This window comes from Struthio camelus, chromosome 2, assembly GCF_040807025.1.
Source record: "Struthio camelus isolate bStrCam1 chromosome 2, bStrCam1.hap1, whole genome shotgun sequence".
Taxonomy (NCBI): domain Eukaryota; kingdom Metazoa; phylum Chordata; class Aves; order Struthioniformes; family Struthionidae; genus Struthio; species Struthio camelus.
In genome coordinates this window covers 54,071,584-54,099,237 of record NC_090943.1, presented here as the reverse complement: position 1 = coordinate 54,099,237, position 27,654 = coordinate 54,071,584, and the positions used below count along the sequence as shown (strand labels likewise).

At 39.7% G+C, this 27,654-nt stretch overlaps 1 protein-coding gene across 2 annotated transcripts; it reads left to right on the top strand.

The window, feature by feature from the left end:
• DCLK3 (doublecortin like kinase 3) lies at window positions 1-26,289 on the top strand. Of its 2 annotated transcripts, none has more exons than XM_068935804.1 (5): window positions 1-95; window positions 14,366-16,251; window positions 22,111-22,243; window positions 23,198-23,365; window positions 24,251-26,289. In XM_068935804.1, exons 1-5 carry the CDS (start codon window positions 41-43, stop codon window positions 24,442-24,444), a joined length of 2,436 nt encoding a protein of 811 aa, XP_068791905.1. In that variant the 5' UTR covers window positions 1-40; the 3' UTR covers window positions 24,445-26,289. The 2 variants fall into 2 exon arrangements, with proteins under 2 accessions (XP_068791905.1, XP_068791903.1); XM_068935802.1 differs by having other exon boundaries at window positions 24,248-26,289.
• Window positions 26,290-27,654: the final 1,365 nt, after the last annotated feature.

The following is a 27,654-nucleotide window of genomic DNA, read 5'->3' as shown; positions in this document are numbered from 1 at the left end:
CGCGGTGCGGAGCGGCGCGGCGCAGCGCACCCGCGGCGCCATGCCGGCCGCCGCGCCGGCCCCGGGCTCCTGCTGCCCCTACGGCCACTGCGCGGGTGAGTGCGCCATCCCCTCGCCCCATCCTCCGCGGCGGCGGCAAGCAGCCTTTCGTGCGAGTTTGGCGGTGATTTCGGCCGGGCGAGCTGGAGGCAGCCGGACCTCGGCTCTGGGGGCGCGGGGACACATAGCCGGAGGAAAACTTCCTCCCTGGTGGTTATATGTTATCGCACGTGTTAGTACTGCGTGTATATAATACTGGAGCTAACCGCTGTAGGGTGCGTGGGCAGGGGGTGAGCGCTGCTTGCCCTGGGCAAGCCCGGCGGTGCTCTCCGCGGCGGACCGGGGAGGGTTTTTGTGGCATATGAGCCTGAAATGAGAATGAGAGTGACTTAGGAAAGAGTGATTTCCTCGCTAGGGTGAGCTGGGGAAAACCCAGCTGTGGCTGAATTCGGGCAACAGCTTCAAAGAAAAGAAGAATCTTTTAAAAAGGCGTTCCCCAAAGATGCGAAGTTGGGATGTTTATGCTGCGCTGCTCGATACCTGGGTTGTGCAATGTTCAGTTACTTTTCTTGGAATAAGGAGAAGTCGCTCTGCTTTATGTCATAAGAAAAGCTAATGAGGGAGCTTTATTGTACAGCCTTTGGGAAATGGAGCAAAATACTACTAAAACGAGAATAATTCTTCGCTGCTTCACATGGAGATGTTGGAGGTGAGACTAACCTTCCTTTTCCCGGGCTGAGAGACCAGCGAAGCAGCTGCACGGGATACAAAAGCAAGCTTTAAAGTCTGAAGGTTAAATCATTGCTTACTATTCTGAAAGGCACGGGCAGGGCCGTTTGTATTGTAATACAAATCAAAGATGAGAAGTCATTTGCAGTCTTCTTAATACTCGGTGTGAGTATAGTTCACTTGAATTAAATGCTGGTAAGACAGCATCAGTGCTCTGCAAAAATAAAGAGTATTTGCTCTAAAGACTTGTAGCTGTTGCACTACTGTGTTGTTAAAACACATTTAGGGATTGTGAATTTTCCCTCAGCTGGTGTTTGGTTTGGAGACTACCGCAACTGCAACTATGTGGGCTATAGGCTTGGTTGGGCTTAAAGGGTGGGGAAGGCTGTCGTGCCCTGAGTGTCAGATGTACGTGCCTTGACAAGCGGGAGTCAAACCACCCAGCTGTGCCTTCTGGGGCACAAAAGGCTGCTTCTGCCCTTGTGTCCTCTGACTTCTGTAGTTAAATCAGTTATGCTTGCTCCTATTTAATAACAGAACGAATATGTATAGGAAAATTATGGAATAACTTTTCACTATGTGGCCTGATTTTTCTTCCCTTCCTCAGTAGTCAATGTCGGTAGGACTAGATGGGCTGCTGGTTTGACCTAATGGGACAGTTCTCAATTTCTAAGAGGCTATGCTAACCCTGTATTCTGAAGCTTTCGCTACACTGTGTACTGAAATATTTCTTTTAAACAGGACCTCACAACTGTGTAACCAAACTCCTCTGAGCCTTTAGGTTTCAACCTGTATTGTGTGAGGGGTTTATCTAGTAGTTTATCGTGCGCATTTTTTGCTACTAACTTCATAATACAAATATGTGCATATGCACATATTTAGAAAAACCCTATTCAAGTTTTTCCATTAATTATACTTTTACTATATTGTAGCTTTTTGATCTGCTTTCTTCTACAAAGTTTTTGGAGTTGTGTGTTTCATGTAGTATCAGTCTGAAAAAAAATCAATTAAATTATTCATCAAATAACTAAAAGCAAAAGAACAAAGAAACGGGTAGGGAAGAAAATAAAAGAAAAGAAGCAACGTGAAAGGTCTCTGGAGCTAAGTAAGTGGGAGCCAGGGAGAAGCATTTATGAATTAGAAGAGCAGGGAGCAAACAACAAAAATTATAAACACTTTTACTTTATGATTTCCAAGGAGATACTTCCTGTCAACTAAGAAAGGGACAAGAGAAAAAAGAAAGGTTATGTTAGTAAAAACAACAGCAACAAAACTTAATTAACTTTTCAGATGTAGGAGTAAACTTTCTGATGTGTTCTCTAATGACATGGTTATCAAACAAGTTTGTCTCCCCCTGCTCCTTCTTGTATTCTTTTTCTTTAGCCCTCCTTTTTCCTCTTAATGCTGTGTTTGTTTCCTGTGTGCTCTGGGTGTAGTTTTGACTCCTTGAGATACTGAGAAGCAGAGCACAGTCACAAAACAGCTGTCAAGTGACCTAAAGCTTACAAAACATAATACAACCAGTTTATGTAGTAGGAGTGCAGCCATTACGTCTTTAACAGCAACTCTGTCTTGTGCTTCTCCAGAGGTGACTGCATTTTATATTTGAGGAAGCTGTGCTGCAGTTCTTGGAATAGAACTGATCCTGCAGACTTAGATCCTTTCTCATATTGTAATGGGTGTGAGTCTACAAATAAGGCATCACTCTCCCTGTAAAAGCTCTTGTAGGACATGTCAGCTGAGGGTTAGCCTCTGGTAAATCTTCATACGTGGTTCATTAACCTGAATTGGTTAATTGGGCTTAAAGATAAGATAATTTAGTTTTAATTGCAGTTATTGGCAATTGTTCAAGACTCTGAAATTGAGCTGCTCTAATGTTACCTTGTCTTCATTGTTGTCTTAACTCAAGTTAATTAACTTGGGCATGCTAACCTGAGTTTTGAATATATCTTTATCTGGTAGTCTCACAGTAGACTTTGTATCTGACTGCACTGCGGCTCTTTCTAGTCATGTTCTACCCAGCTTCTCTATTTTGGTATCTGTGGGACTTTCCACATGTGGTGACTAAGGGAGGTTGTGTGGGATTCATTTACCAATTTCTAAGATCGCCTTGCTTTATGCTGTTTTCTACAGCTGTAGGTTTGCGGAGATCTGGTGGTCCTTCCTCCCTTTCCAACAATTCTAGGGCTGATGGAGTGGAGTTTTGTCACTGTGTTCCTTCTTTTGCTTAGACATGATGATTCCTAAATATTTAACAACATTTGAAATCAGTGTTATGTAGATTTTCTTGTGAATGTAATGAGCACCAGAACATTATGGAGACTTCAGCAGTCTCATTTAGATCTGATCCAGCTCTCACTGAAGGTAATGTGAATCTTTTAAGTAGCTTCAATGTAACTTAGATCAGAGCTGAAAATGCAGAAATGGAAAGAGGTGAATGTGACACTTCTTAGCAGTACACCGTTTTCCAGGATTTTCTTGTTTTCGGGGTAGGTGGTCTTTCCTTTAGGAAAATGTCCACTAGGTCCTGGAAACAGACTGAAAAAGGGCAGGGGGAGCTACTGCCTCAGTTAGTTCTAATGTGAATTTGAGGTTTTGGTAATTTGCCTTCACTGCAGATGAAAATCAGACATGTTTACCAGTTTCCCTCTGTTATTAGGGTAATTCTCTCGGTCTAATTATTACAAGAATGCAAAACAATTACCTATGCTAAGTATTCTTAGAAGCTTTCAGTAATCATCTGAAAATGCCATCTCCCACTCAATCAGTATTGCTAGCCTGCACATATATTCTACCTTTTTAGTGTTCATATCACCTCCAAATAATGTACTTAACAGAAATGCTAAGAAATGTCTGGTGGTGTGAAAGTCCTGATCTTCCTGCTTCTCATCGTGCTTTTAAATATAATTAGCACTGGCTTAGAGTTTTACCTGAAAAAAAATTTCTTTTGTAAGTGGTTTTGCAATGTTGACTTTAATATATGATTCCCTTCTTAAAAAGTGATTCTGTAATAATGGGATTGGAAATTCTTCTCTTACATGTGAGTTAACATCTCTTCAATGTGCTCAATTTCCAAGTAAAATGTTTGGATAATTGCCCCTTGGCAAACTAAACAGAGAATCAGCCTCTAGCTGGGTCTTCTCTTCAGTTATGCAACAATGTTATTAGTAATAAAGGTTCTAGAAGCCTAATTAAACCCTCAGTGACACCTCTGCAAGCCCTCTAATTTTCATTGGTTTTGCTCAGTTGCAACTGATTAGTCATCAAATGGAGCTTTAGGAAGCAATCCAAGTAAAATCCAGCACAAAAACAAGCAGAATCCTACGCCTTCCACTGAGGCAGCGCTGGCTAACAAGATTAAAAAGCAATGAAAACTTACTTTGTGATGAAGCATGAATAAGTAATTTGAAAGGTATGGTATTTCAGGAGTCCAGAACATCAATGTGAAAGTGCAAATCCTTGTACACCGAACCTAGAGAAACATGCAGAGAGCTTTAACAGATGAATCATGGCAAATGTGGCAGTAGTGTAAGATGTTTTTGTTTCCTTCTGCCAGTTCTGCCCCTTTTCCTGAAAGACGCTCTTGATGGAAGGTCCTGGATTGCAAGCATCACTTCCCAAGTTACTGGGGCAGACCCTAAACCTGTCACACTACAAAAAGCAGGCATGACTGTTATCAGTAACATGCACAGGTTGTCACCTTTGAAAGCAATGAAATAAATGAGCAGTTTCATAATGTTCTTTTTTGGTTTTATGCAGGGTAATAACTTAAAAACTGAGCCTCACATCTCCAAATGCAGTGCTTCATTTCACGTGCAGTGCACTTCATCTTTACAGATTACGCATCTGTATACTTCTTTAAAAGGATTTCGTTATGCTCATTTTTTTCATTTGCTACCCTTAGAATGTCAGAAAGAAAAAAATAATGATGGAAGTGGGGCCTCTTCTCTTTATTTAAAAAAAAAAAAAAAAAAAGTAAAAAGGATGGCACTTGTGACTCATTACCAGACTACACGAAATCTTTACCTTCATCTGGTGCTCTGGGGGTGATTCAGCTCAGTTTAACACTAACACATGGCAACAGCCATCTGTGTTTGCTGTAAATATTTTATTTTTTAATTACAAATGGCTTAATTTAGAAAATCTTAAACTGTACACTGGGCTTCCTTTGAGCCTGCAGGGGGCGCAGATGAGCTGATAGAGAGGTAGTTTTTGCCCAACCAGTATGGACAGATGAGGAAAGGGAGTGTAAAACTGTCAGAAAGCAAACCAGGCTGCCCTGCAGCAGTCTGGCCCCAACTGCTCCGTCTCCGGGGGGAGCCAGATGGGAAAAGGCCAGGGCAGACTGCAAGGAGGCTCTGAACATTTAGCAAAAGGGAGAAAAAAGAGGAAAGGAAAAAGCTGAATTTATTTCCTTTGAGGAGAGAAAAGGAAGAATGGCTGCTAAATGTCACTTATCCCTCGTAGCTCTCAAATATGGTAAATACAGTCGCGTGTTCCTGCGTGCTGAGCCTCCTACATGCATATCACTGCAGGTTGGCACTGGGGGTGTGGGTGACAAGGAGGCAGCATCCATCCTCAGAATGGAAAAATCCAGGGTTCACCTATCTCTAGCAAGGAATCCAGTATGGGGATTGCTTGGTCTCCCATCGTCGGCTGAAGTCCAGCTGGCTGCGAGGTTTTTCACCCAGGCTGTCCCTGCAGACAGCCCTTCCCACCTGAGGAAATCCTTAGCTACAGCATCTGTCTGCTTTGTGGCCACACTGTACTTTTTACCCTCTAGCATCTCCCATAAACTGAGGGATCCGTACACCAAAACTGGCAGTGAAAATGAGAGTCTGGAACAGGGGAGGGGGGGAAAGGGACTAGAGTAAATGCATGAACAGCTGGGGAAGAATGAGAATGGACCTTTCTGGGGCTGAAAGATTTAGAAATCTCTGGTTTCCAGTTTGCACAACATAATGGATGTTTATTTTATTCTTCATATCAAAAACTTTTATTTTTTTTACATGCTGTCAGCAGATATGCTGTAGTGATCTCCTTGCATGCCAGGGGCTTGTGAGGGCAGGCAGTGGATACAAAGCTGTGTGTGTCTCCCTTACTCTGATCTTCTAGGACTAGTTACTAATGATGTTTTCTTTCCTCACTGCTGACGTTTTGGAGCTCGCTCAGTAGAACGAGATGTAATTTGCCCGGGAGAAACTTTAGTCCTGTTGATGATGTGTGGGAAAGAAGGAACCCAACTTGACACACAGTTGAATTTGCAGGGCTGACAGTTAAAGGAAAAATAATATTCCATGCAAAATTAAGCATGTCTGATGTGAAACTGTGAAAGACAATGAACCTGGAATTCCATCCTACTTATTTGGTAGGACTAAATAGTTTTAGAACTAAAACTGTATATTTATAAGACAGATAAATAAAAAGATGTATTATTAATGTATTATATTTATTTCTGCTTTTTGTCCTTTTTGTAGACAAGTCCAAATTAGTTTTTCTTCAGTGAACTTAGAGTATTGTTTGAGCTGCTGTGTGATTTCAGTTTTCTAGAAATTGGGTTAGACTGGGTCAGCAGTTGATCTCCATTACACTAGTGCAAATTGGAGGTGGATGTGTTGGTATAAATATGATAGGAGCTGCCCATTAGGGTAGAAGAAATGATGTTAAAGAAATTAAGCTCATTCTTTTTTTATTGTGACAGTATTAAAATTCTTTGTGAAAGATTCTAGCTGATAAACAGTATTTATGTTATTGAACGTGATTTTATTTTCATTTTGCAGCAGTAGCTAATGCAAGAATGCAAGTAGCTAATTAAGAATTCCTGCAAATACCGTAATTCCTGATGTGGTCTGCTAAAATATACTTTGGTTGTCTAAAAATACTTAGATTGTGCTTATCGCATTAGTTCAGGAAACCATGGTCATGGTGACCAGATGATTTACAGTACTGTTTTATTGCATCATATCGTTTATATTTGCCTCACCATCTAATACAGCCTGAGCACGTATCATTTGACCAATGTGTTTCTATCAGGACAGGTACTTAAAATCTAACATTATTCGGCTTACAAAGTCAAGCCTTTACAACTATTGATTAGTGGTGCTGTCTTCCCCTCTGCCCTGCTTTGGTGCATTATGATATAACCATTAATTGCACTATCAGATGCTGTTGTTTTCCCTGGAGTCTCTTGACTCCATCAGTGCATAGGATGGACAAAGCTTACCTAATGAGCATCAACTCACTGTTTACCCTGGTGGTTCATGCATTTCACTGCATGCTTTTTGAACTGCTGTGAACATGATGTTATTAATTTCCTCCGAGGCTTTTCTATCATGCTTATCATTACAAGAATAGAAACATGGATTATCATCTTTATGATAGCTCTAAAAAGAGTGCATTAACTGTGTTTTTCTGAGTAGGAGTCAAGGTGCAAAAATTTAAGGTCAGAAGTCCTTTAATTTGGAGAAGAGTGCAACCTGAGACACCCAGGCCCTCCATTTTGGGAAGTCTTAGTGTTATATATGTGTTGTGTTATAATACTTTATATGCCTGAGGTACAGCTGCAGCAAATTCTGTTGCAACTGTGACCATTGAATACTCTTGCAGATCAGGTCCCAGGATATTATTTTTGGCACCAGAATGTAATCCTTACTGAAAAAAAATGTAGGTTTAAAGTCAGTTACTTAGAAACTCTGTGGGGCTGTCTGGAATAAAATCCAGTTCTCTAAGGCTGTAGTCCATTACCCTGAGAAAGCATTCTTCCTCTTCCTGTATTCTTTCACAACACGCTTTTCAACTGCCATAGTTAGAGAGATACGGTCTCCGTAGACAACACACTTTTTCACTGCATGGTCCTGATTCTGGTTTTTCTGTTACAGACGATGCACTGTGGCCTGAAGGGGCCAAAGGGGAAACCTTATGCACTTGTAAACTATCTTTTATGCAAGGAGGTGGTGAATTAAAGTTGTTTTGACGATGTTAGTTCTATCTTCTCTTAGTAATGAACTTAGTTATGTTCTTTTAATTACAGCCGTCTCTTTGCGAGCATGCAGTTTCTTATTCTTTAAAAAACATAATCAAGGTGAACTGATGTGGAAAGTGACAACAGGAGGATGTACATGTCCTTTATGAAGAACTGCAAGAGAGCAGACCAGGGATATGAGGACAGTTCTGTTACTGGCTCCCAGTCCTGACCTTTTGCATAAGCTCAGGGTCCAACCTGACTTCCTGACCCTTCCTTCTTTTTACTGGTTCCCTTCTCCAGTCTAGCTCTGCTTCCTCTTTGTCAGCAAAGTTCATAGGAATTGCTGTCAGCCAATACCTAAATATGGCTCTACTTGCCCCATCTCCTGCAGCCTTTCCCAGTCCTTTTTCCTCCCCACTTGTGACTTCTTGGCCCTCTCTTTTTCCTTTATCTACCCAGTTCAAATCTCCAGTCATTCCTGTTTCAGTTCTAGTCACTTGCCTTGCTACAGCCAGTTTGGCTTCTGGACAGTGGTACCAGAAGATTCATGTTCCCCCAGTTCCCTTTCCTGTTCCCCGCTCTCCTGTTCTCACCCAGCAATTTCCAGGTCCCTGCCCCAACTCTTCCTCCATTCTACCTCGTTTGCCTTAGTCCCTTTGCCAGGGCTCCTCATCTCCTATCTTTAAGTAATTCCTTATCCTGGTCTCTTTCCTGGGGCCAGCCTATCTTTCACAACACACTGGAGCACTGAGTGACTGCCCTTCTCCCTACTCCAATTTATCTGCCTGTACGTGTATTTGTCTATAGTTGTAGTTTCTTTTGTTAGCCAAATCCTTGTGCTCCATGTTTTCTTCCAGCCTCCCTTCTGACAAGCTAGTTCCGCTCTCCTCCGTTTCCCTTACTGGCTTTCAGCCTCCCTGTGAGAGGCTCCAGCCACTGTACTTTATTCCAAGCTTTTGATCCAACTGTCCAGCCTTTTCTTATCAATATGCCTCAGTAGCTGTTAAAAGGGAAATTTTTGAAGCTTAAGCTGCTCCTCAAGGACACGTACACTGTGCCTCTGATCTGTGTGAGCCTTTTGAGCTCATTCAGGCTGGAACTGGCAGGGATTTTTCTGCTGAGTTTGGCACTGTCTTTTATTGAGATCTTGTTAAATTAGACTTCCTTTTTCTATGTAGAATTTTATTTGGGTAAAATTGGCATGGAGCGACTACTTCCTGGTGCTGCTGAAGTAAAGGTCCATCCTAACTCAAACAAGATCTCTGCCCTAAATGGTTGTAAAGCATGGCAAGGAGGCGAGAGTGAGCGTGAGGGAAGGAAAGAGGGGGTGTTTCCGCACTCTCTGCTACAGTTATTTAGAGAAAAATTCACCAATGTTTTTGAACCTGGCAAAACATTATCTTTTTCTGTAGCATTTTTCATAGAGAGGGTAAACAATTTCACCTGAAATAGTTAAAAAGAGAAAAATCAACTTTAAGCAGCTACTGGTATACTAGATCCTAGCTCAAACAGTTGAAACTTGAAAATATTATAAGCTACTAAGGAATAGTTCCTCTAAGATGAAGTGTCAGCAACCATCATAGTGGATGTTATGGCAGACCATACCTATAATAAATATATAGATTTTAAAAGCAACCTTTTCACCTGATATCCTGTATGTTTGGATGGAGCCTTTCCAAGCTGGACTGACAGGCCTGTGTTTCCAACAGTAGGGCTGTAAATGATGCCCATGTAAAATTTACTTGCTGTAAAAGGATGCCTGTCATCATATATTGTTTCCGTGCAACTCATTTAGTACATTTCATCAGACTTGTCATACTACTACTTCTCCTTCAGTCTTGGGCACTTAGAGTGTGCGTTAGCCCTGAAAGTTGCAACATTTAATAATTTACTGCAAGAAGAGGAGATTAAGATTGTAAACTTCTAGAGGACTTGCATCGTATCCTGCAGCTGACTTCCAGTGTGCACTAGTAACCGGCGTGAATTGCGTACCTGGCTGCTCTGAGCTAAAGGCAGTCCAGGGAGACTCTTCTCCTTCAGTTACTTTGAGATACTTATGGATACTTGGACATAAATAAAATGTTTTGGATTCCAGTTAAGATTCTTTTTTCTGTCATCTTTGTTTTACATGCCCTCAACAGGAATTGCTGAGGCTTCAGGAAAAAAAAAAAAAACAAAAACTGTTAGTGCTGCTCTTTCACTTCCCATTTGAAACAGTATTTTGTTTATGCTATCTTGAGACTGATACATCAAAAACGCTCCCAGTTACACCATTTCTGTCATGTGCAACTTTACTTGTATGAATAACTCTACCAATGTTTTGGGGAGTTTTCACAACTGATTTTTTAAGTGGCAGCTTTCATATTGATCCAAGGCCCTCTGAATTGCAGGGCTTAAATAAAACCATCTTATTCACAGAAAGTGATCTGTAACTAGATCCTATTTCCGTGTTTCCTTCTATTTTAAATTGTGTTGTAATACTCCTTGTAAAAATTTAATTCCACTGCAACGTGTGACTTGATACCAGAATTAGCTTCTGGGTAAACCATTCAGTTAATTACTGAAACTGTGATCTCAAGAGGGAGAGCCAAGAAGGAATGCAAGATGAGTGGAAACGCTTTAATTAATACACAAAAACTTAGACTAGTCTAAGGGAAGGGATAAGTTTTGAAGGGCAAATGCCAGCCCAGTTGTTAATTGCAATGATAGTATGTGACCGCAGCCCAGTTGTTAATTGCAATGATAGTATGTGACCGCTGGTATTGTAGGGTTGTAGCCATTTGTTAACATACAGATTGGTTGGAGCCCTGCATGCACACCTTATTCAGAGCTAACATGCCCTGAATTTCCTTTATTTTATTCTGCTTCCGGAGCGGGAATCAAAACCCTCCAAGGAAAGCTCTGCTGGAGGAAATTTTATTTTGTTTTCAGTAGGATTGTCTGTGACTATTGTGAATGGTTTGTGAATTGGCTGTTAAAAATGTATCCCAGAAACTGCGCTTGCTGCAGCAGCTGTTTTCTCTCCAGGGAGCACTTGTGCTCTGGCCAGCAGATGGCTGAACTTCCCACACGCACTACCTGCTTGGGCCTGCAAATCCCTCTTGTGTCTCATCCTTCCTGCTTCTCTAGGGAGTGGGTGTGATCAATTTGCCCCCTCAATGCCTTCATGTTCTTCCTTATCCAGAGCTCTGTATCTCTCTGCAAGTAACAGTTTTTCCAGCGCTGCTGTGCCCAGCTTAAGTGGGATGCGTGGTGCCTTTTGCCAGTCGGGCTGCCCTACTGCTTCCCCTCCATAGCAATAGCCCTCAGCAGCCGCCTCTGCCTTGATGCTCTCCCCCAGTTTTCTGCCGTGTTCAGCTTTTGCATCATCCTGTATACTGACATTTGGTGATACAAAAACACATATAAACGGAAGCGTATATGGGTAAAAATAGGCTTGCATGCATTCATCCGTATTCGTCTTTACAAGAAACACGTAGATTTTTCAACTGTTAGCTCTCAATAAGACATTAGAAACTGCATTTTTTTCTTTTAATCATTTTTCACCAGTATATCATTTGTCAGTATTTGAATTCATTGAAATGTGTTTCTGATTTTCATCTCCTTCTTCTTACCTCTTCCACTTTTATATAAAATATAGAAATAAGATTTTGAAGTAATATAAATTCTAGCTGTAGGATTGTTTCTGTATAGCCCCTGATCTTTGGCTTTTTAGAAATGTTTTTTATTGCTTTAGGTATATGAACTTTCAGGAAATATTGGGACTTACTTCATATTTTAACGAAAATGTGTCAGTTAGAATATATTCTAACAGGAAAATAACTAAAATGTATAGTTGTCACAGGCGAATGAGATTAAGAAATTAATTTATATGGTATTTATATAGATTAGTCATTTTGACCACTTTGCCAAAATTTGGCACTTCCTCCTTTTCTCAGAAAAGATTAGGAGATATCCATATGCATTTATTTAAGCATTTATATAACTTCCTTTTTAATGTTAGAAAAAGGTGCAAGATTCATTCTTATTCTTCAAATGGTTATTCTTAAATTTATGATTTGTGTCAAACTATTTTTGACTAGGAATTAAGCCAGTTTAAAAGGTACAAAAACACATCCCTGGTCTGTTTTTATTAATGAGATCACAACTGCTCACAGGCCATTAGTTACAGAGAAAAATTAAACAAGTTTTCTGTTTAAAGCTTAACTGATTTAGTAAAGAAAGGAAACGTTATCCATGCTCAGTTAATTGAAACAATCAACAGTGCAGCCAGGCACTTAAAATGAGTGACTGTTTGCAGAAAGGTGTGATAACAGCAGCATAGCTGTGAGAAACATAATCCCTGGGAAAAGTCATTATTAGGGCAGCATTGTTTTTTATGTTGGACAAAGATTATAAGGTGTAAAAATGTTGTGTGCTGTTCCCATAAACAAGGTAATGCTTTGATGACTGTACACAAGAATCTGGAAATTTTGATCAAATTCAGAGCTTCAGCAGTTCCTGGTAACCAGCATTTTCTGGAATTCATTTACGTTTCAGAGAACTATTATTACATCTGATTTTTTTCCCCCCTCATTCAAAGTAGGCTGCTATTCTGCATAAAATGTAAATACCTGATGCTGAAAAATCACTAGCACATATGTAGTCATCTTTCAATAACAAGAGATCATCTTTAAAAAGTAGAATGAAGACAGAAATATCTTGCTCCAGTACAACAACCAAGCATTAGTCACACAGAGCTCTTATATAATGCTTACGTCTTCAATCAGCATGCTGACAGCTGGGCTTCTTTGTAATATTTATTTGGAGAAAAAAACATCTCTCATTTGGCAGAAAGAGAAAAGACAAGCATTAAGGGAAGTGCTGAGAGGCACACAGCGCTTAGCTGGTGAGGCTTACGTTTCAGAAATGTCCGTCGTCGTAGTACCAAACCAAGCCATTAGTGGAGTGGAGGTTTTTAACAGTGTCTTCCCATCTCATGGTTTCCCCACTCAAGACTCTGTGCTGCCTTTTGGATAGGCTGTTTTTGAGGAAGGGGTAATGAATGCTGCAGCCTTTGTTGGGAGAAAGTAGTTTTCCCTCTGGTTTGTTATTCTAGGTGTGAAGGCATATTTTTTTTCCACTCTGTTACGCTTTGATGAAAGGGACAGATAAAAATATCTAGCCTGAAATACTGAAGATTGATTTTTCAACTGCTGAAATACTAAATGTGATAGGTGTAAGCCTGCAAGAGCTCTAGAACGTGCGTGTCTTAACCCTAGCACCAAGAAGAGTGTTCATGCGAGTGGATTTTCACGCTGTGGCTATTAAATCATAACATTGTGTAAAAATGGGTTGAGTTCTCTGGAAGATAAACCATTTGTGTATAGGAATTTCCTTGTAATGGTCCAGTAATCATTTTGGCTACTTTTTTTTGGCTTTATCCTGTTAGTTCAAATGGATTGAATCTTTGTTCCCAACTAAACTGTAAAACCATTAAACGGAGTTGGAAGCTCACTGTGATCTCATTAGGAAAGTTGATTTCTTGTGGCTGAAAAGACTTCCATTGTAATCGAGTCCTAATCTTAATAAGTGCAAGTAATTGGAGTATTTAAGATAGCATTATTATTCTTAGCTCATTGTTTTGTATATAGACAGTGAATTGTGTTATAACTTGGTTTGGCCATAACAATGCATTAGGTTTTCAGTTCTTCTTTTCTGGAATTGTGTGTGAAGAACAGTGCCATTTTCTTTGTTGATTGGTGTTTCAAGAAGAAATTCTGCTGGCATTGAAAATGTCCCTGAGGAGGTTTCAGGACTTCTTGCTTTTACATATGTTTTACAATAAAAAAGTCAAACCACAATGTCAGAAAACCATGACTCTGACTATTAAACAGAATTAAGAGACTCTTTAAGAAAAAAATTATGTTATTACTAAATGTACTACAAATATTACTATAAAATTAGTAATAAGCAAAATTACTATTTAGCAAAAGTGGTCCTTTTCTTTAAGGAATTTCCCTCTTTTTTTTTTTTTTCCCCCCCCTGTTTTAACTTTACTTAATTTGTTACAGAGGTCTATAAAGTAAATAAATGGCCCAGGGAAACTGAATGGCTAGATAATTGCTTAAGAATACAAGGCTGCACACAAATAGCCATCTGATAGCAGTTTTAAAACAAAAGTAATTAATTTCTTTCACATCATGCAATTTAATTGTGGAACTTGTTGCCTCAGGGTTTGTGGAGGTGAAAATTGCAATTGGGTTCAAAACAGAATTGGCTGGGTTAACAGAAGGTGAATCCATTATAGGCTGTTAAACCCCCTGGATACAATCCTGGCATGACTAACCCTATATCTGAGGATCACTGGAAGCTGATGAGCTGTAGGAGGAAGATCTATTTGTTTCCAGTATGTTTTTCTGAATAGCGTCTCTCTGTCACAAAGCGTGTATTTGTTGACGTATGTATTTTTTGATAAACTTATATAGGTGCATTTACATAGAGTTACTCCTTAGTGGCAATTTAAATGCTTTATAAACATTGCAGGCATGTATCCTCACTTTGAGACCATGTACACTGATACATGGAAAACTATTACTCAAAGACATCTGATGATGGATAATGAATAATATGCCTGCTGTTTGTTTGTTCTAGGACACCAAGGCTTGTTTGACCATATGTCGCACAATGCAAGTTCAAAAGTAAAGGAGAGGAAACTGCAAGGGTCTTCTCCTCCGGTTTGTCGAGGAAACTTTGGAAAACCATGTCTGAGTGCAAATAGTCATAGCTCACCATTTTTTAATCCCCGAAATGGTTTTCATACGATACATTCAGACCATAGCCCTGCGAAGCCAAGGATTGTTACTGTGGTGAAACCCAGCGGACACACACTCAGAAAGATAACCTTGCTTCTGAACAGGAGATCAGTCCAGACTTTTGAACAACTGATGGCTGACATTTCAGAAGCTCTGGGATTTCCACGCTGGAAGAATGACCGTGTGAGAAAGCTTTACAATCTGAGAGGTAGGGAAATCCGAAGCGTTTCTGACTTTTTCAGGGAAGGTGATGCCTTCATAGCTATGGGGAGAGAGCAGCTCACTTTGAAGAATCTGGAACTGGTAATACAAGAACTTTACCCTGATAATCCTTATGCTGTCAGTGCAATTCAGCAGAATGAGGAGCAGTCCCAAAAACTGAAGAGCCGGCTGTATGACAAGACTTCAAAAGTGGACAGTGGCTTTGATGAGACAGAAGTTGCCAAGAACTGCAGTGATGCCACGTCTCCCAAGCTGATAGCTAGACATGAAGGAAAAAGTCGAGCCAAGACAAAGCAAGAGGAAAAGATGAGAACCAAAAAAAAGTGGGCTAGAGAAAGCTGGGATAGCGAGCAAGTGTTGAAGCCTTCTAGAAAAGCCCGAGAAGGTGAGAGGTCCTGTAACCAAGAGAAAAGTCCTGAGAAAAGAATAGAAGAGAGTTCAGAGGAAGTAATGAGATGTGAGAAGTGTGAACAGGAAAGGCAGGCCAGAAAGAAGTTACAAAGGGAAAGGCAGACTGAGACCTCATTTGAGAACAGAGACCTCAACACAGGCACATGTCAGAGGTACCATGTAGAAAGAAATGCAAAAGTCAAGAATTGCCGAAAATTTTCAGAAATTTCTCTGGAGGCTGAAGAAGTTGGACTGAAGGATAATGGCTGTAGGAAGACGTGGAAGCACTTACATAGGAATGTTAATGAAGAGCTGGAAAAGCAAAAAAGAAGCGCTGAGAAGGAAAGGGGTCTAGAGAGGCATGAAAGCCATGAGAAGGAAGCAGTAAAAATCAAGAAGAATGCTGTAGAAGCATGGCAGGTAACTCATGAAGTGAAGGAAGAGAATGGAAGTAGCTGTGTAACTGACCAAAGTGGTTGGCTAATGAAGGACACTCCAAGAGATGCAGAGAGACCACTGAAAACACATAGGGAGGGCAGAGAGGGGCAAAGGGCTAAAGAGGAGGGTGCCAGAAGAGAGGGGGGTGCCCTACACAGAGGGAATGATGTGAGACGACCAGAAAAAGCAGGAGAGCGCAGAATGAATAAAGAGGAAAACAAGGCTCAGGGATTAGAAAACACAAGCCGGAGGCACGCTATTAAAAGCAGAACTGATGTGGAAAACCACTACGAGATTGGCAGGACCATTGGAGATGGGAACTTTGCAGTGGTGAAGGAATGTCGCCACTGCATCTCCAATGAGATCTATGCCATGAAAATTGTTGATAAGTCCAAGCTGAAGGGGAAAGAAGACATGATGGAAAGTGAGATTCTGATCATCAGGAGACTTTCTCATCCCAATATAGTAAGCTTAATTGAAGTGTATGAGACAGAGGCTGAGATTTACCTAATCTTGGAGTATGTCCCAGGTGGGGACTTATTTGATGCAATCATAGAAAGTGTGAAGTTCACAGAACACGATGCTGCTGTCATGATCACTGACCTGTGCGAGGCATTGGTTTATATTCACAGCAAAAACATTGTTCACAGAGACCTCAAACCAGAGAATCTTTTGGTAAGTATTGGCACTAACAATGCGTATGTGCAAGAGTTGGATTTATTTTCCTTTTTGTTGTGGATCTTTGGATATTTCCTAAGGAAACACCGTGCAGATAAGAGTTACTGTAGCAGTTAAATTTGGGAAAAAGAGTACAATTTTGAAGTGACAGTAGCCTTATAGTTTGCTTTGCATATATCTGCTGTACATGGCAGATAGCATTGCCTGCAGATAGAAATTCAAACTAAAGTGACCTGGCTTTCAGGCATAGTGAATTTTTGCATTTTTCTGGAAATCAGATTTGTTATTTAGCATCTGATTTTTAGGTACCCAAACTTGAACGCTTTGCATGAAGCATGCCCTGAATCATAAGGCATCTCCCTTGCAGACTGAGATATATTAAAATTGCCAATTCGACTTATGAGTGTGACGGTCTCTCTGTCTACTGCAGTCACATTCTGCAGACCAGCATGCTAGTCCTCTCCCGTAGCAGTTTCTGTCTTGTGGTAATTTTGTCTCTCAAGAGCAGAAGTATGATGCAGTTAGCTGAAATAATCTGAAACTGCAAGATGAGTATTTCAGTGAATTATAGCACTGAGCACTAAACCCCCATGCGACAAAGCAAAATTCTTTTTTGCAACACATTTCTGAGGCTACGTTCTTTGCGTCCAGCACTAAAGTCAGTTGAGTTACTCACATGAGATCCCTTGCCAATCATATATCTTATGCTTTTGCACTAAAGTTCCAAAATTCTGACCAGACAGAGGCCATGTATTTGTAAATCTAATTTGATCTGCTGGTGAAAGATCACAGTTAGCCAGAAATGGGTTACAGGCAATTTGGTCTTATGTGCCATTCAGTTCTTTAATGCAATTAATGTTGGGAAGTTATCACTGGGAATTACAGGCTACAGTATCTTTTTTGTCTGGTAGGATAAGCAGAGATTGGACAAGGATGGGCATGAAAGGTTTGCTCCTGAACCTTTTAATTCACCAACAGCATGTATACTATGTCCTGATATGTAAGCTGCATAGTCTGAAGACGATTATTGGTATGTGGGTTGTGTGTAAAGAAAAGATGGGGAGTGCGAGTGGCTGGTTTGTGGAAAAAATTATGTTTCTAGGCCCTGCCTTCATGCTCATTGTTTTAATATGAAAGCAAGACTTCACTCAGAACTGAAGGGTGCTCTTCCAGACGCTGGAAGAACTTCCTTCCTCTTTACTGAAACTAAACTAGTGCGTGTGAAACGCCTGAGACTAGATGCTTCATTTCCCTTTATAATTTGTAATCATCACAATGACGCAGATAGGCAGAAAGAGGGGCATGATACAGATCTGCTCTGATTGTTTTCACATTTAATTCGATGCACTGCTAAACAGAGTTTGCTGGGCAGCGGCAAAGTTTTGTAGCATTGAAACAATCATGTTGCCCGTTCTGGCTAAACATACGTGTCAGAAAATATTTTGCAAAGACAGACTTGCTCCTGGCCTGTAGGGGTTTCGCCATATCAGAGCGGGGTCGCCCAAACTGAATGCAAAAGGACTTTTATCTGTTGGAGTTTCCCCTTGCTGCTAGTTGGCTGAACAGCTACCTTAAATGTAGTTTACATAAAGCTTCCCATTGAAAAGTTAAGGAAAGTAGTTAGTGCAACAAGTCAAATGAAGTTGTAAGCTGTTGAAAGTATTTTGTGTGTTTGTAGATGTTCTAGTGGAACAGAACTCGCCCCTGCCATGTAGTGCAGAGCAATGGGAATTGCACCAACTCTGTCCGGCATCACAGGTCCCCTCTGTAAGGAATTCTTCTCAGAGGGGTATATTTAACCACAGTGTTTGGGAATGGTGCTTTACCAAGGATTTCATGCGCTATCCAATAAGTATCTTAGTGAATACAAGTCATCTGAGCAACTTCAGAGTCACTGAAGCAGTAATGGAGTGGGAAGGACTGCTGCTGCTAATCTTAAAGTGTCAGCCAGAGCTGAACAGTAACAAGTGTTGAAGAAAAATTTATGGTCTCATCCAGCGCTGGCAGGTCAGTCTTCTGGAGGTAGTCTTCTGGAGAGGAACCACAGTGCTGTAAGTGCTGGCATCCTGAAGCATCACCTTTTCTGTTCTTGCTTGTGGGATACCTTTCTCTTCACTTCAGATTGCTACTCTGTAGATACTTGAAGTCTGAGCTAGCCCCCCTAGGCTCTCTATGTACATAATGTATATGCCTATTTCTTTTCACTAGGCTGTTGACTCATTTGTCCTATTTTGGATGTCTGCTTTTGATCAGGTGAATCCTGTCCTTTCTCTTTCTTGCCTGTAATTTTTCCATATTTCTTAAACCTTTCTAGCAAATGGAGAACAGAAAAGAGCCTTAGTTTTTTTTACTGAGGCAATGTGTCTGTCTGCTATAAACCTGCTATGTGTGAAAGTCTAATCCTGTTTCTAATGACTTTTGAGCCTACTGGCTAATTTCCATGAGAGCTGACAGAATAGCAATCTGAGGAAGAAATATTTCTACAAGTTTCATGAAAATAAGCAGCTGGGGAAAGAAGGGAAACCCTATTTCTGCCTCCCACAGAAGGAAAGGTGGAAATACACTTTGGTGTCTAGTGAAATGGAAGATTATTCACGCAGGACAGAGTTGGAAACCTGGTTTAATTAGTTCCTTCTTGTTCCTCTTGTAGAACTATCCTCTAGTTATAAACTTCTGAAACAATCCACGCTTACTTCTTTTTGTCCCCCCCCCCCCCCCCCCTGCTTTGGCTGCCAGCGACTTCCATGCTCCTTGCAGCATAACTGTGAGGCAGAAGGGTGGTGACTGCGTTACAGAAACAAAATCTGTTTGACAGCTGGTATGAAGACAGCTGCTCTTACTCCTTCCTGTCAGCTAACACAGTCACCTGATTTAAAACGAGATGTTCAGCAATAAACCTTTGCTACCAAAGATGAGCAATATGGTGTATTTGGCCGCACAGAAGAAGCCAGTCACTGCTTTAATGCTGTCTTGAGGAGCGAAGGAGAAACAGAATTTGCCAATGAGATTCTTAGCTAAGGGACTTCTCAATTCCACTACTAGAAGTGGCACTTCTTGAGTTGTGGCTTAGATATTGGTTTCAAAGTGAAGTGGCTGTTTTTCCAATTTATGGCTGTAAAAGACCCGAAGTCACATCCTTGCCCCTTCTTCTATCTGTGATTGTAAATTTGCCTGCTTGTATGCTTCCAAAACATGCCAGTATGGTAGTTCTGTGTTTAACATGGGACTTTATAAATAATATTATAAGTGTTATAGCTTTTCATGCATTAGCATTTTTCTTCTTTTTTTTCTTTTTCTCTAAGTTTGCATATATATCTGAGAACTTCAAGTTTAGCCCTTCTGTCGTGTAACTTCAGTTTTGTGATACTATCTCCAAATACACAATGCACTGTCAGAAGTTTCCAAGTGCATTTGAGTTAAAATCTTGTTTAACTAGTTGCATGTCAGGAGCTTTCAATATGATAAGCCTACACGGAATTTTCTGTAAGATTTTTCAGAGAGGTATTCTTCTAGCTAGCTAGTAAAGTCTGAAACTCAAATAATAAGCAGTGCTTTCTCTTTAGCTCTGAGTATCTCTTTCTAATATACAAAAAGTCCTGCGAACCAGCTTGCTGTCCTGATGTCTATGTGAAGAATCTGTGCTACCTTACATATGTTTGTACAGAGGAATATTAATGCTGTAAATCACCATCTTTAACATCCTGTTGAATTTCACAGTGTAGATGAGACGACATACAGGAACATGAAAAGGTGACAGTCATCAGCAGGCAGAAGAAAGAAAAAGGATCATTTTGCCCCTTCCTTGAAGATGGACTTGGCTTTCTGTTAGAGATGGCTATATTAAAATCTTCCAGATGTATGACTGGGCTAGTTAGAAATCCAAAACAGTATTCGGATATCCAGCTATTGGGATCCTTCATCTGAGCTCACTCCACCTGAGCTGAGTTTGAGTTGTTCTGAGCATAGTATTACTTAAGATGCTGAGGAGCTTTGAGCTGAGGTTTTCAGGCATGCTGACAGATTACACGCTTTCTTTGAAACAATTGTCGCAAAGCTGTGAAAATATATCCAAGTTCTTACCTGCTTGGTTGCTATGTGAAATGAAAGCTCGCTGGTTTTGTCCTGAAAGAACAGACAGTGCAGTATTGCCACCTTGTGCTCTGTTGAGAGATTAGAGTTTGATGTCCTGATAAGAAGTGCAACAGTGTATTTCACAAAGCACGACAACCAGATGTTCCCTGCTGACTGTGGAATTGGGATTAGGACCAGTGACCCACCCTGGTTTCTAAATGTTTATGTGAGCCTTTCACTGTTATTTGTCTTAGAATGATAGCATGCAGGTTATTAGTTGAAATTGAAAAAATGAGTTTTTCCATTGTAATTTTTTTAGTATACTACTACTATTACCCATATGCTTAGAATATAAATTCTGCCTATAGATGCTGCTCTAGAAAGTAACTGTTACCTTTATATAATTTATTTTTTGTTTTTCTCCTCTAATACGTTCACAGCACATCATGACAAAGCATCGTGAAGTTGTCTACTTTAAAAAAATAAAAAGAAGATGGCTATTACATTTTACCTTTCTCCTGCACAAGTTTTTGCTGCCTGCCTGTAGTAAACTTTATTTTCAGTTTCACAGTAAAAACTACTTTTTTTAGGAAAACAACAAAACCTCAAAACTTTTTACTTGATGGGAACTAGAAGAGTGTTTATAATTTCAATAAAGACGACAAGTGGGGATTATTTGGCTGTAACGTAGGAGAGCAAATTTTGTCCCATCTGTGCCCTTAGCTATCTTATAACAGAGACCATCTTGAATTTTTGGCACTCTCAAGCACTGTCTGATGGCAAAGCGTGAAGTGTAAAAGCATGGTGTATGTCTGCCATACCATATTCCAACTTGTCCCTTCAAAACCTGTGAGTCCAGATTTCCTCGAGTTTCCTGTAGACGTGTTCACTGCAGGCCTTTTCCCCTTAGTTAAAGAGATAATTTCCCATTTAAAGCAACATGACATTTTTTTACTTCTTAAAGAATGTTTGACTATCAGTCACCAGTGTTACGAATATTGACGTATTTTATTACCTTGCTACCTTATTCATGCATTGACCTTTGAATATTTTGTTTCTTAAAATAATATTTAATTAACCACATTACAAATTAAAGACTTGATACAAACAAAATTAGAATGGGAAGAAGTGTTTTAACTGCTTTCCAGGTGGATGTAGGAGATGGAAACTGCAGAAGACACACATTTAGGAGAATGTTCCACTTGGATTTATTTCTCCAACTCTTAATAGGTAATGACTGTGACTCATATTTGTTTTCAGGGCAGCAGGTAGAGTAGCAGAGTAATTTGCAAGTAAATGAAGATTTTTTTTTTTTTTAAGACCTTTGTGAGGGAGGTATGTTTTTTGGGTAACATTGTGAGGTCAATAACTTACCTGGGAATATCACACGTAAGCATAAAGAAGTTTACAGCTTTCCTCTTTGCTTTCCCAAAGGGAAAGAAGAATTTGTTTTCGCAAGGGAAGAAAATTAACATTGAATTCACTCTCCTTTACTTTTCATCCTCCTACCTTTTCATTTCTTGAAAGTTAGTGTGCCAGAGTTTTTAGAACAAAGTTTCCTTTTTCCATTATTGCTTCTCCTCTTGAATATATACACCAACTCAGTAAGTGCATACAACTTTCTAAACACTTTTTATCAAAATGCTGTTTCCATTTTGTTTTGATTTACTTGAAAGCATTCCTATCCGGACTTACTTCTTCCTGCTTATTATTAACTGCTCCCTTTATGTTTTGCTGTCATCAAATGTATCTCGACTAAATATGTACATTTTTTGTTGGGTATAGGTTCAGCATAACGCAGATAAATCTACTACACTGAAACTAGCGGATTTTGGCCTTGCAAAGCAGGTTACGAAACCCATATTTACTGTGTGTGGAACGCCAACATATGTTGCCCCTGAAATACTTGCTGAGAAGGGTGAGTGTATATGTTTATGATTTTTAGTAAATCATACGATTACTCTGACCTTTCTAATCATGGAAATATTCCAGAATGCTTCAACCTATCAATATGTCTTTACAGGGTAGGAGATTGGCCAGCAGTATAATCTGTGAAAAGAAAGAAAACCTTTTAGCTTTCAAAAAACATAAGCATGATACCAGTCATATCTGCAGTTTTAAAGTCTATGGTAATGTAAATGTGATATGTTTCAAGCAGGCAAGACATAAAATACCATAGATGATAATTGCTGAAATGGGGTCAAGGAGCAGGAGTGTATGTTACAACCTGACAATAGTCACCTCCATTTCATGTTTGCAACCCAAACAACTACCCAAGGCCCCTAACGATGCAAAAAGATTGTGAACGTGTATGCCATAATCATGTAACAACCCCAGAGGTGCTTCAAACCAGAAGAAGGTTTGGAGATTTCACATCCAAAAAGATTCAGACCTGGAAAAGCCTCAGTTCTGTTGATGACTCAAGCAAAGCTATTTCTGCTTCTTGTTCTGTGGAGCTAGGTTGCACATCTCCAGTTATATTCTGTTTCAATGGAAACTTGGCACTTTCGTAGTGCTTTTTGGAAGGGAATCTGAGAAAGGCTGTTTTGGTCTGTGTTTTTTCAATTTGGCTCCAATTGACACTGGCCTTATGAGACAAACAATGTTTGTAGAACATGTTAAGGAAGAGAAGGACTTTGTGAGAAACTGTAGTTATTAGCAAACAGTACAGCTCAGGTTGAAAACATGGTGTACCAGCCACTCATTCTTTGGCTGACCTCCTTTTTTCAAGAAGCTGAGCAAACCTTCTGTGTTTCTTGGAGAATGGAATGAAACAGAAACACTTGCCTACCAGTTGTGAATTTTCTCTCTGTTTTGGAACAGGACTTCTGGTAAAAGATAGTTAGCCTGTGGTTTGTCTTTTTCTCCTAAGGTTACGGGCTCGAAGTTGATATGTGGGCAGCTGGTGTGATCCTTTACATTCTCCTCTGCGGTTTTCCCCCTTTTCGCAGTCAGGAACGTGATCAAGAAGAGCTGTTTCAGATCATACAGCTGGGTCATTATGAGTTCCTTTCCCCATACTGGGACAATATTTCTGCAGGTAAGATTCATCACTTATACCATATCTGAGAAATGACAGACCTCTTCCCTGGAATGCTTTGGACACATAAATCCCACTTTAGGACAGAACAGGGAACTTCGGGGTTGTCTTCAAGGTCTGCTTTGTGTGAATCTGTATTTGCTGCGAATCTAAAGTTAGTCCTCTGGTAGTATCAATGGCTGTGAATATGAGTGCCAGGTATGATTGGTTTAACTGATTACTCACTTTCTGAGGCAAGGCAAAGGATTTTCCTTACTTTTCTTGTATGAATTGCCTCCATGAAACAGGCATTGCAATCATATATTAGGTTCATAATCTGAGAAGGAAGTCCTTGCTCTACAGAACTCTGTGCGGATGTTTCCACTGAAATCAATGGGGTCTGCATTTAGTAGTCCCTTTCCTCCCACAGGCTAATACAGTGTCTTTGCGCATTTTTCAAAACTGAAAACCCCCAAACCGCGCTCTCCCTGTAAAACTAAAAAAAAACAAACAGCCCCCCACCGCCCAACCTCTTTCTCAATGGAATTCTAAAACTTCTATGCTCTTTGAGGGGCCAGGTACTCAACACTGATTCCTGTGAATGAGAGCACCTAGTCTGATGCCTAGAGCATGCTTTCAAGATTAAATTTCCTTCCCTTTTTTTTTTTTTTTTTTTTTTTAATCTCTCTGTAGGGCAGAAAGGTATCAATAAAGGACATGGTGGAGATGTGACATCTCCTGCCTGAAGTTCTAAATCCAGTTGCTAGAATATCTCCTGGGATAGCCACAAAACTCCTTATGGTAAAATTAATAGGAAAGATGAGAAGGATGTTTTGTGTAGGTATACCTGTCTGCATCATCATGTCACTTTTCTCCTCCCTCCTTTTCTGTCTTTCATAATAGCAGCAAAAGACCTCATAACTAGGCTGTTGATAGTGGATCCCCAAAAGCGCTACACAGCACGACAAGTGCTTCAGCATCCTTGGATCAGAACAGCTGGAAAAACTAACAACAGAAATTTGCAGAGGGAAGTGACAAAAAATATTGAGCGTCATTTCCGGACCCAGCGCCGAAAGGAAGCTGCAGATGAGGACACCTGAAGTCTCTTCGAGCTAATCTAGACTCTTTTTTTTGGAATAACTAATGACTTTTGATTTCTTTTCTAAAAGAATTGAGTCTTTAGTATACAGTTGTTGCTGGCCATTGCAAGGCCTTTTTTTTTTTTTTTTTTTTTTTTTTTCCCTGAACTCTGGAGGAGGACAGGAATGAAATTCTGATCCACCTCCCTCTGATGTTACTTGGAAGTCTTGCTGTTGACATCAGTGGGAACTGGATCTTTTCTGGAGGGTATCCTTTATTTTTTGTTACAGACTGATTAGGGCTTTTACATTACAAAATATGCATCATTTTTAGGTGACAAATGTTTGCTTCTGTGGCCAGCATTAGTGATGACAGTGAGGTGCTTTCTCTATCTTTCTGTAGAATACCTTCTAGGAGTTTTGTGTCTAGTGTTGTCAAAATGGCTGTCTGCATACACATCCTGAACTAATCCTCTGGATTTTTTTTTCACCAATTCGTATAAGCAATGGAGAAGGTGTGGGGATAAAACAGTAAAGAAATATATCCCTTAGCTGTAAGATATGTTAAGTAAAAGGTAAGATACTATTTATTAAACTGTGAGAGAAGAAAAATCATTATAGACGAAATTAGATATTTTATCATCTCCCTTGGCAGCATCTTTTGTTAGATGTTCTCAGAGACAGGGCAATAGACTGCACCATGTATCTGTTAAACTACGGTAGTTTCTGTGTAGTATGGTAATTTTATATGTCTGTGAGAAGAGATGGAAAGATGGCTGATGTATTTTCAGGACTGTAATAGTACCTTGCAAAGTACCTTTCTTCCTACTCTTGGAAGTAGAAAGCTAGGCAATTTCTAAGATAACTTTACTTCTTTTTATGAAGGTACAGGTATGGAATTATTACCCATACTTTTTTCATGCTGAATTTCTTCTCGGGAGCCATCTATATGCGTCTGTGACTCGTCCATGCTGATGGAGAGAAAACTAGGAAGCTGCTTTTGCGACTTTCTCATGTTAGCTCTCATCTTTATTGTTCTCCTTCCATCAACACACTTGGCAGCTGAATTGCTTTTATACACTTTTTTTGGTGTAGCTTACCAACTTCCTTTTTTCTGTTGCCTCCCCTGAGAACTTTGTCTCATTGCTTCCATGAGAATGGGCAATGGGATGAAATTACATTGAAGTTAAACTCAGAAAAAACAGCTTCTTGCTATTCTATGGAAAGGTCCCCTGGGGGAAGTGTCAGATGCTTCATTGCTTATGTTACTTGTAATTGGATTGGATGGAGTTTTAAAGAAATCCTATGGGGAAAAATTCAGTCCTGAAAATGGTCATGACTTAGAACAGCTTCTGGATCTTGGGATTTTTGGTTAACTAATCAAACCCGAAAAGCATATTTGTTGTCCGTTTTATAATGCTTTGTCCATGAGTTTCATATGTTAGCAAATAATATTAACATTAAAAATATCAGTAGTATTAGTGTTGAATTCATGGTTCATAGAAATGAAATGAGAGTATTCTACAGTGGCAGAGCTACTGTTCTGCATATATATTTCATAGTGAGGGAGGTCAGAAGCATTTCGGAATCAGAACTGCATTTTCATAACTATATGAACCAGAATATTATTTTTACTGAATGATAAAATTATGTAACCTTTTTGAATTACCAAAAAGTGTGAGTACTGCCATCATGTTTCTGTTTCAACTTGTGATTATTTCGCAGCAAGAATGATGTGTCAAGTAGAGACAACTTAGCTCTAAATGGAGAATTGCACTTTCAGCTTCCTGGTGCATTTTTAACACATATTGGATTAAGACTTGCTGTGGAATTCAACTATTTATAAAACAAAATGTCAAATCTTTACTGTATGCCCAAGTAGTATTTATTTGATGTATCATACGTCTGCTTAGAGGCCTTGAGTCAGGAAAACTTCTCCTTTTCCTGAAAACAAGAATGGATTTAAGTGCTTTCCTGAGTTAAGGCCATGGGTAACCTCATATTCTAAATGCATTATGTGGCTGTTGTGTATGACTGATAACTTATCTCCTAATTTAAGTCTATATTGGATAGGAAATTGGAAAAATAGATTCTGACTTGCACAATTATTTATTGTAATTCTCTTAAAATTTTTAATACAGTAGTTTAGAATTGAAGTTTGAAGTGACAAAACCATACTTTATCAGGAATGAATTTTCTGGTTTGGAGATTCTGAGTTAAGAGTTACCTTGTTCCCTTTAAGAACTTGTCTACAGCCTTTTTCATGGTACAGAAGGTAGAGGATTTGCTTGTAATAAATGTAATTATTTTTACAAAGATCCAGCATTTGCAGCTACATAGCAGGCAATGTTGACAGTTTTAATGAAAATGAAATGCATCAACATGTAAACTTATTTATCAGGCTCAGAGGAAAACTTCTCTGGGCCCAATGGAAGGACAGAACTGAACAGGTCAGATATATTTTTTTCCAGCTTTGCTGGAAACGGGTACTTGCAAAAATAACGTTCATATGATGACTGACAGGTGAAAGATTTATTATTGACCAGTATTTCAAAGGGAAGCGTAATGTCGTATGATTGAAAATGCAAGTACTTAGGCTGTTGAGGTAAAGGCCAACGCATATCCTGGTGTGGCACTATTTGTACTCTAAACAAAAAAAGAAGAGAGAGACCGTATAAAGTAGCCCTTCACCAGAAGGCAAGAAGAATATAAAAAGAAAAAAAAAAAAGAAAAAAAATGTGGGAAAACCAAGAGGAGTAAGAGCTAAAGAAAAACTTTTTCCGAATGTTTTATTTTCTTGAAGTAAATCAATGCTGTAGACAAATCTAACAAAGCTTTAATGAGAGAAATAAAAAACATTTTTTCCTTTGTTGGTGTGTAACATTCCCGTGATTGTTCTCCAGTTATTTCTGTGTGTCTGGGGATAATTGATTCTAAGCAGAAACTACAGCAACTGAGAGCATTCTCCCCCCTGGATAATTGTCCCTAACAACAGGACAGGACAAGAATCCCTTAAAAAAAGTAAAACTGAAACTGCTGCACCATGTAAAGAACTGAGCAATTAGTCAGCCATGCAAGGATTTTATGAAAGCCTGTAAAAATAAATTTCCATGACTCGCACTTAATGTGCAAAGGACTGGTAGTCAGAGCTGAGCGCTAAAATATAAAAATAATAAATCTCTCCTGGCAGATGAAGCTCTACATAAATTAATGGCAAATGACTGGGAAGGT

Excerpts from the sequence above, each read along its gene's own strand:
- DCLK3 (XM_068935802.1), top strand. The coding sequence starts at position 41 with ATGCCGGCCGCCGCGCCGGCCCCGGGCTCCTGCTGCCCCTACGGCCAC. Across the intron at positions 96-14,365 it reads CCCCTACGGCCACTGCGCGG|GACACCAAGGCTTGTTTGAC; the intron begins GTGAGTGCGCCA and ends TGTTTGTTCTAG. Across the intron at positions 23,366-24,247 it reads CTGGGACAATATTTCTGCAG|CAGCAAAAGACCTCATAACT; the intron begins GTAAGATTCATC and ends CTTTCATAATAG.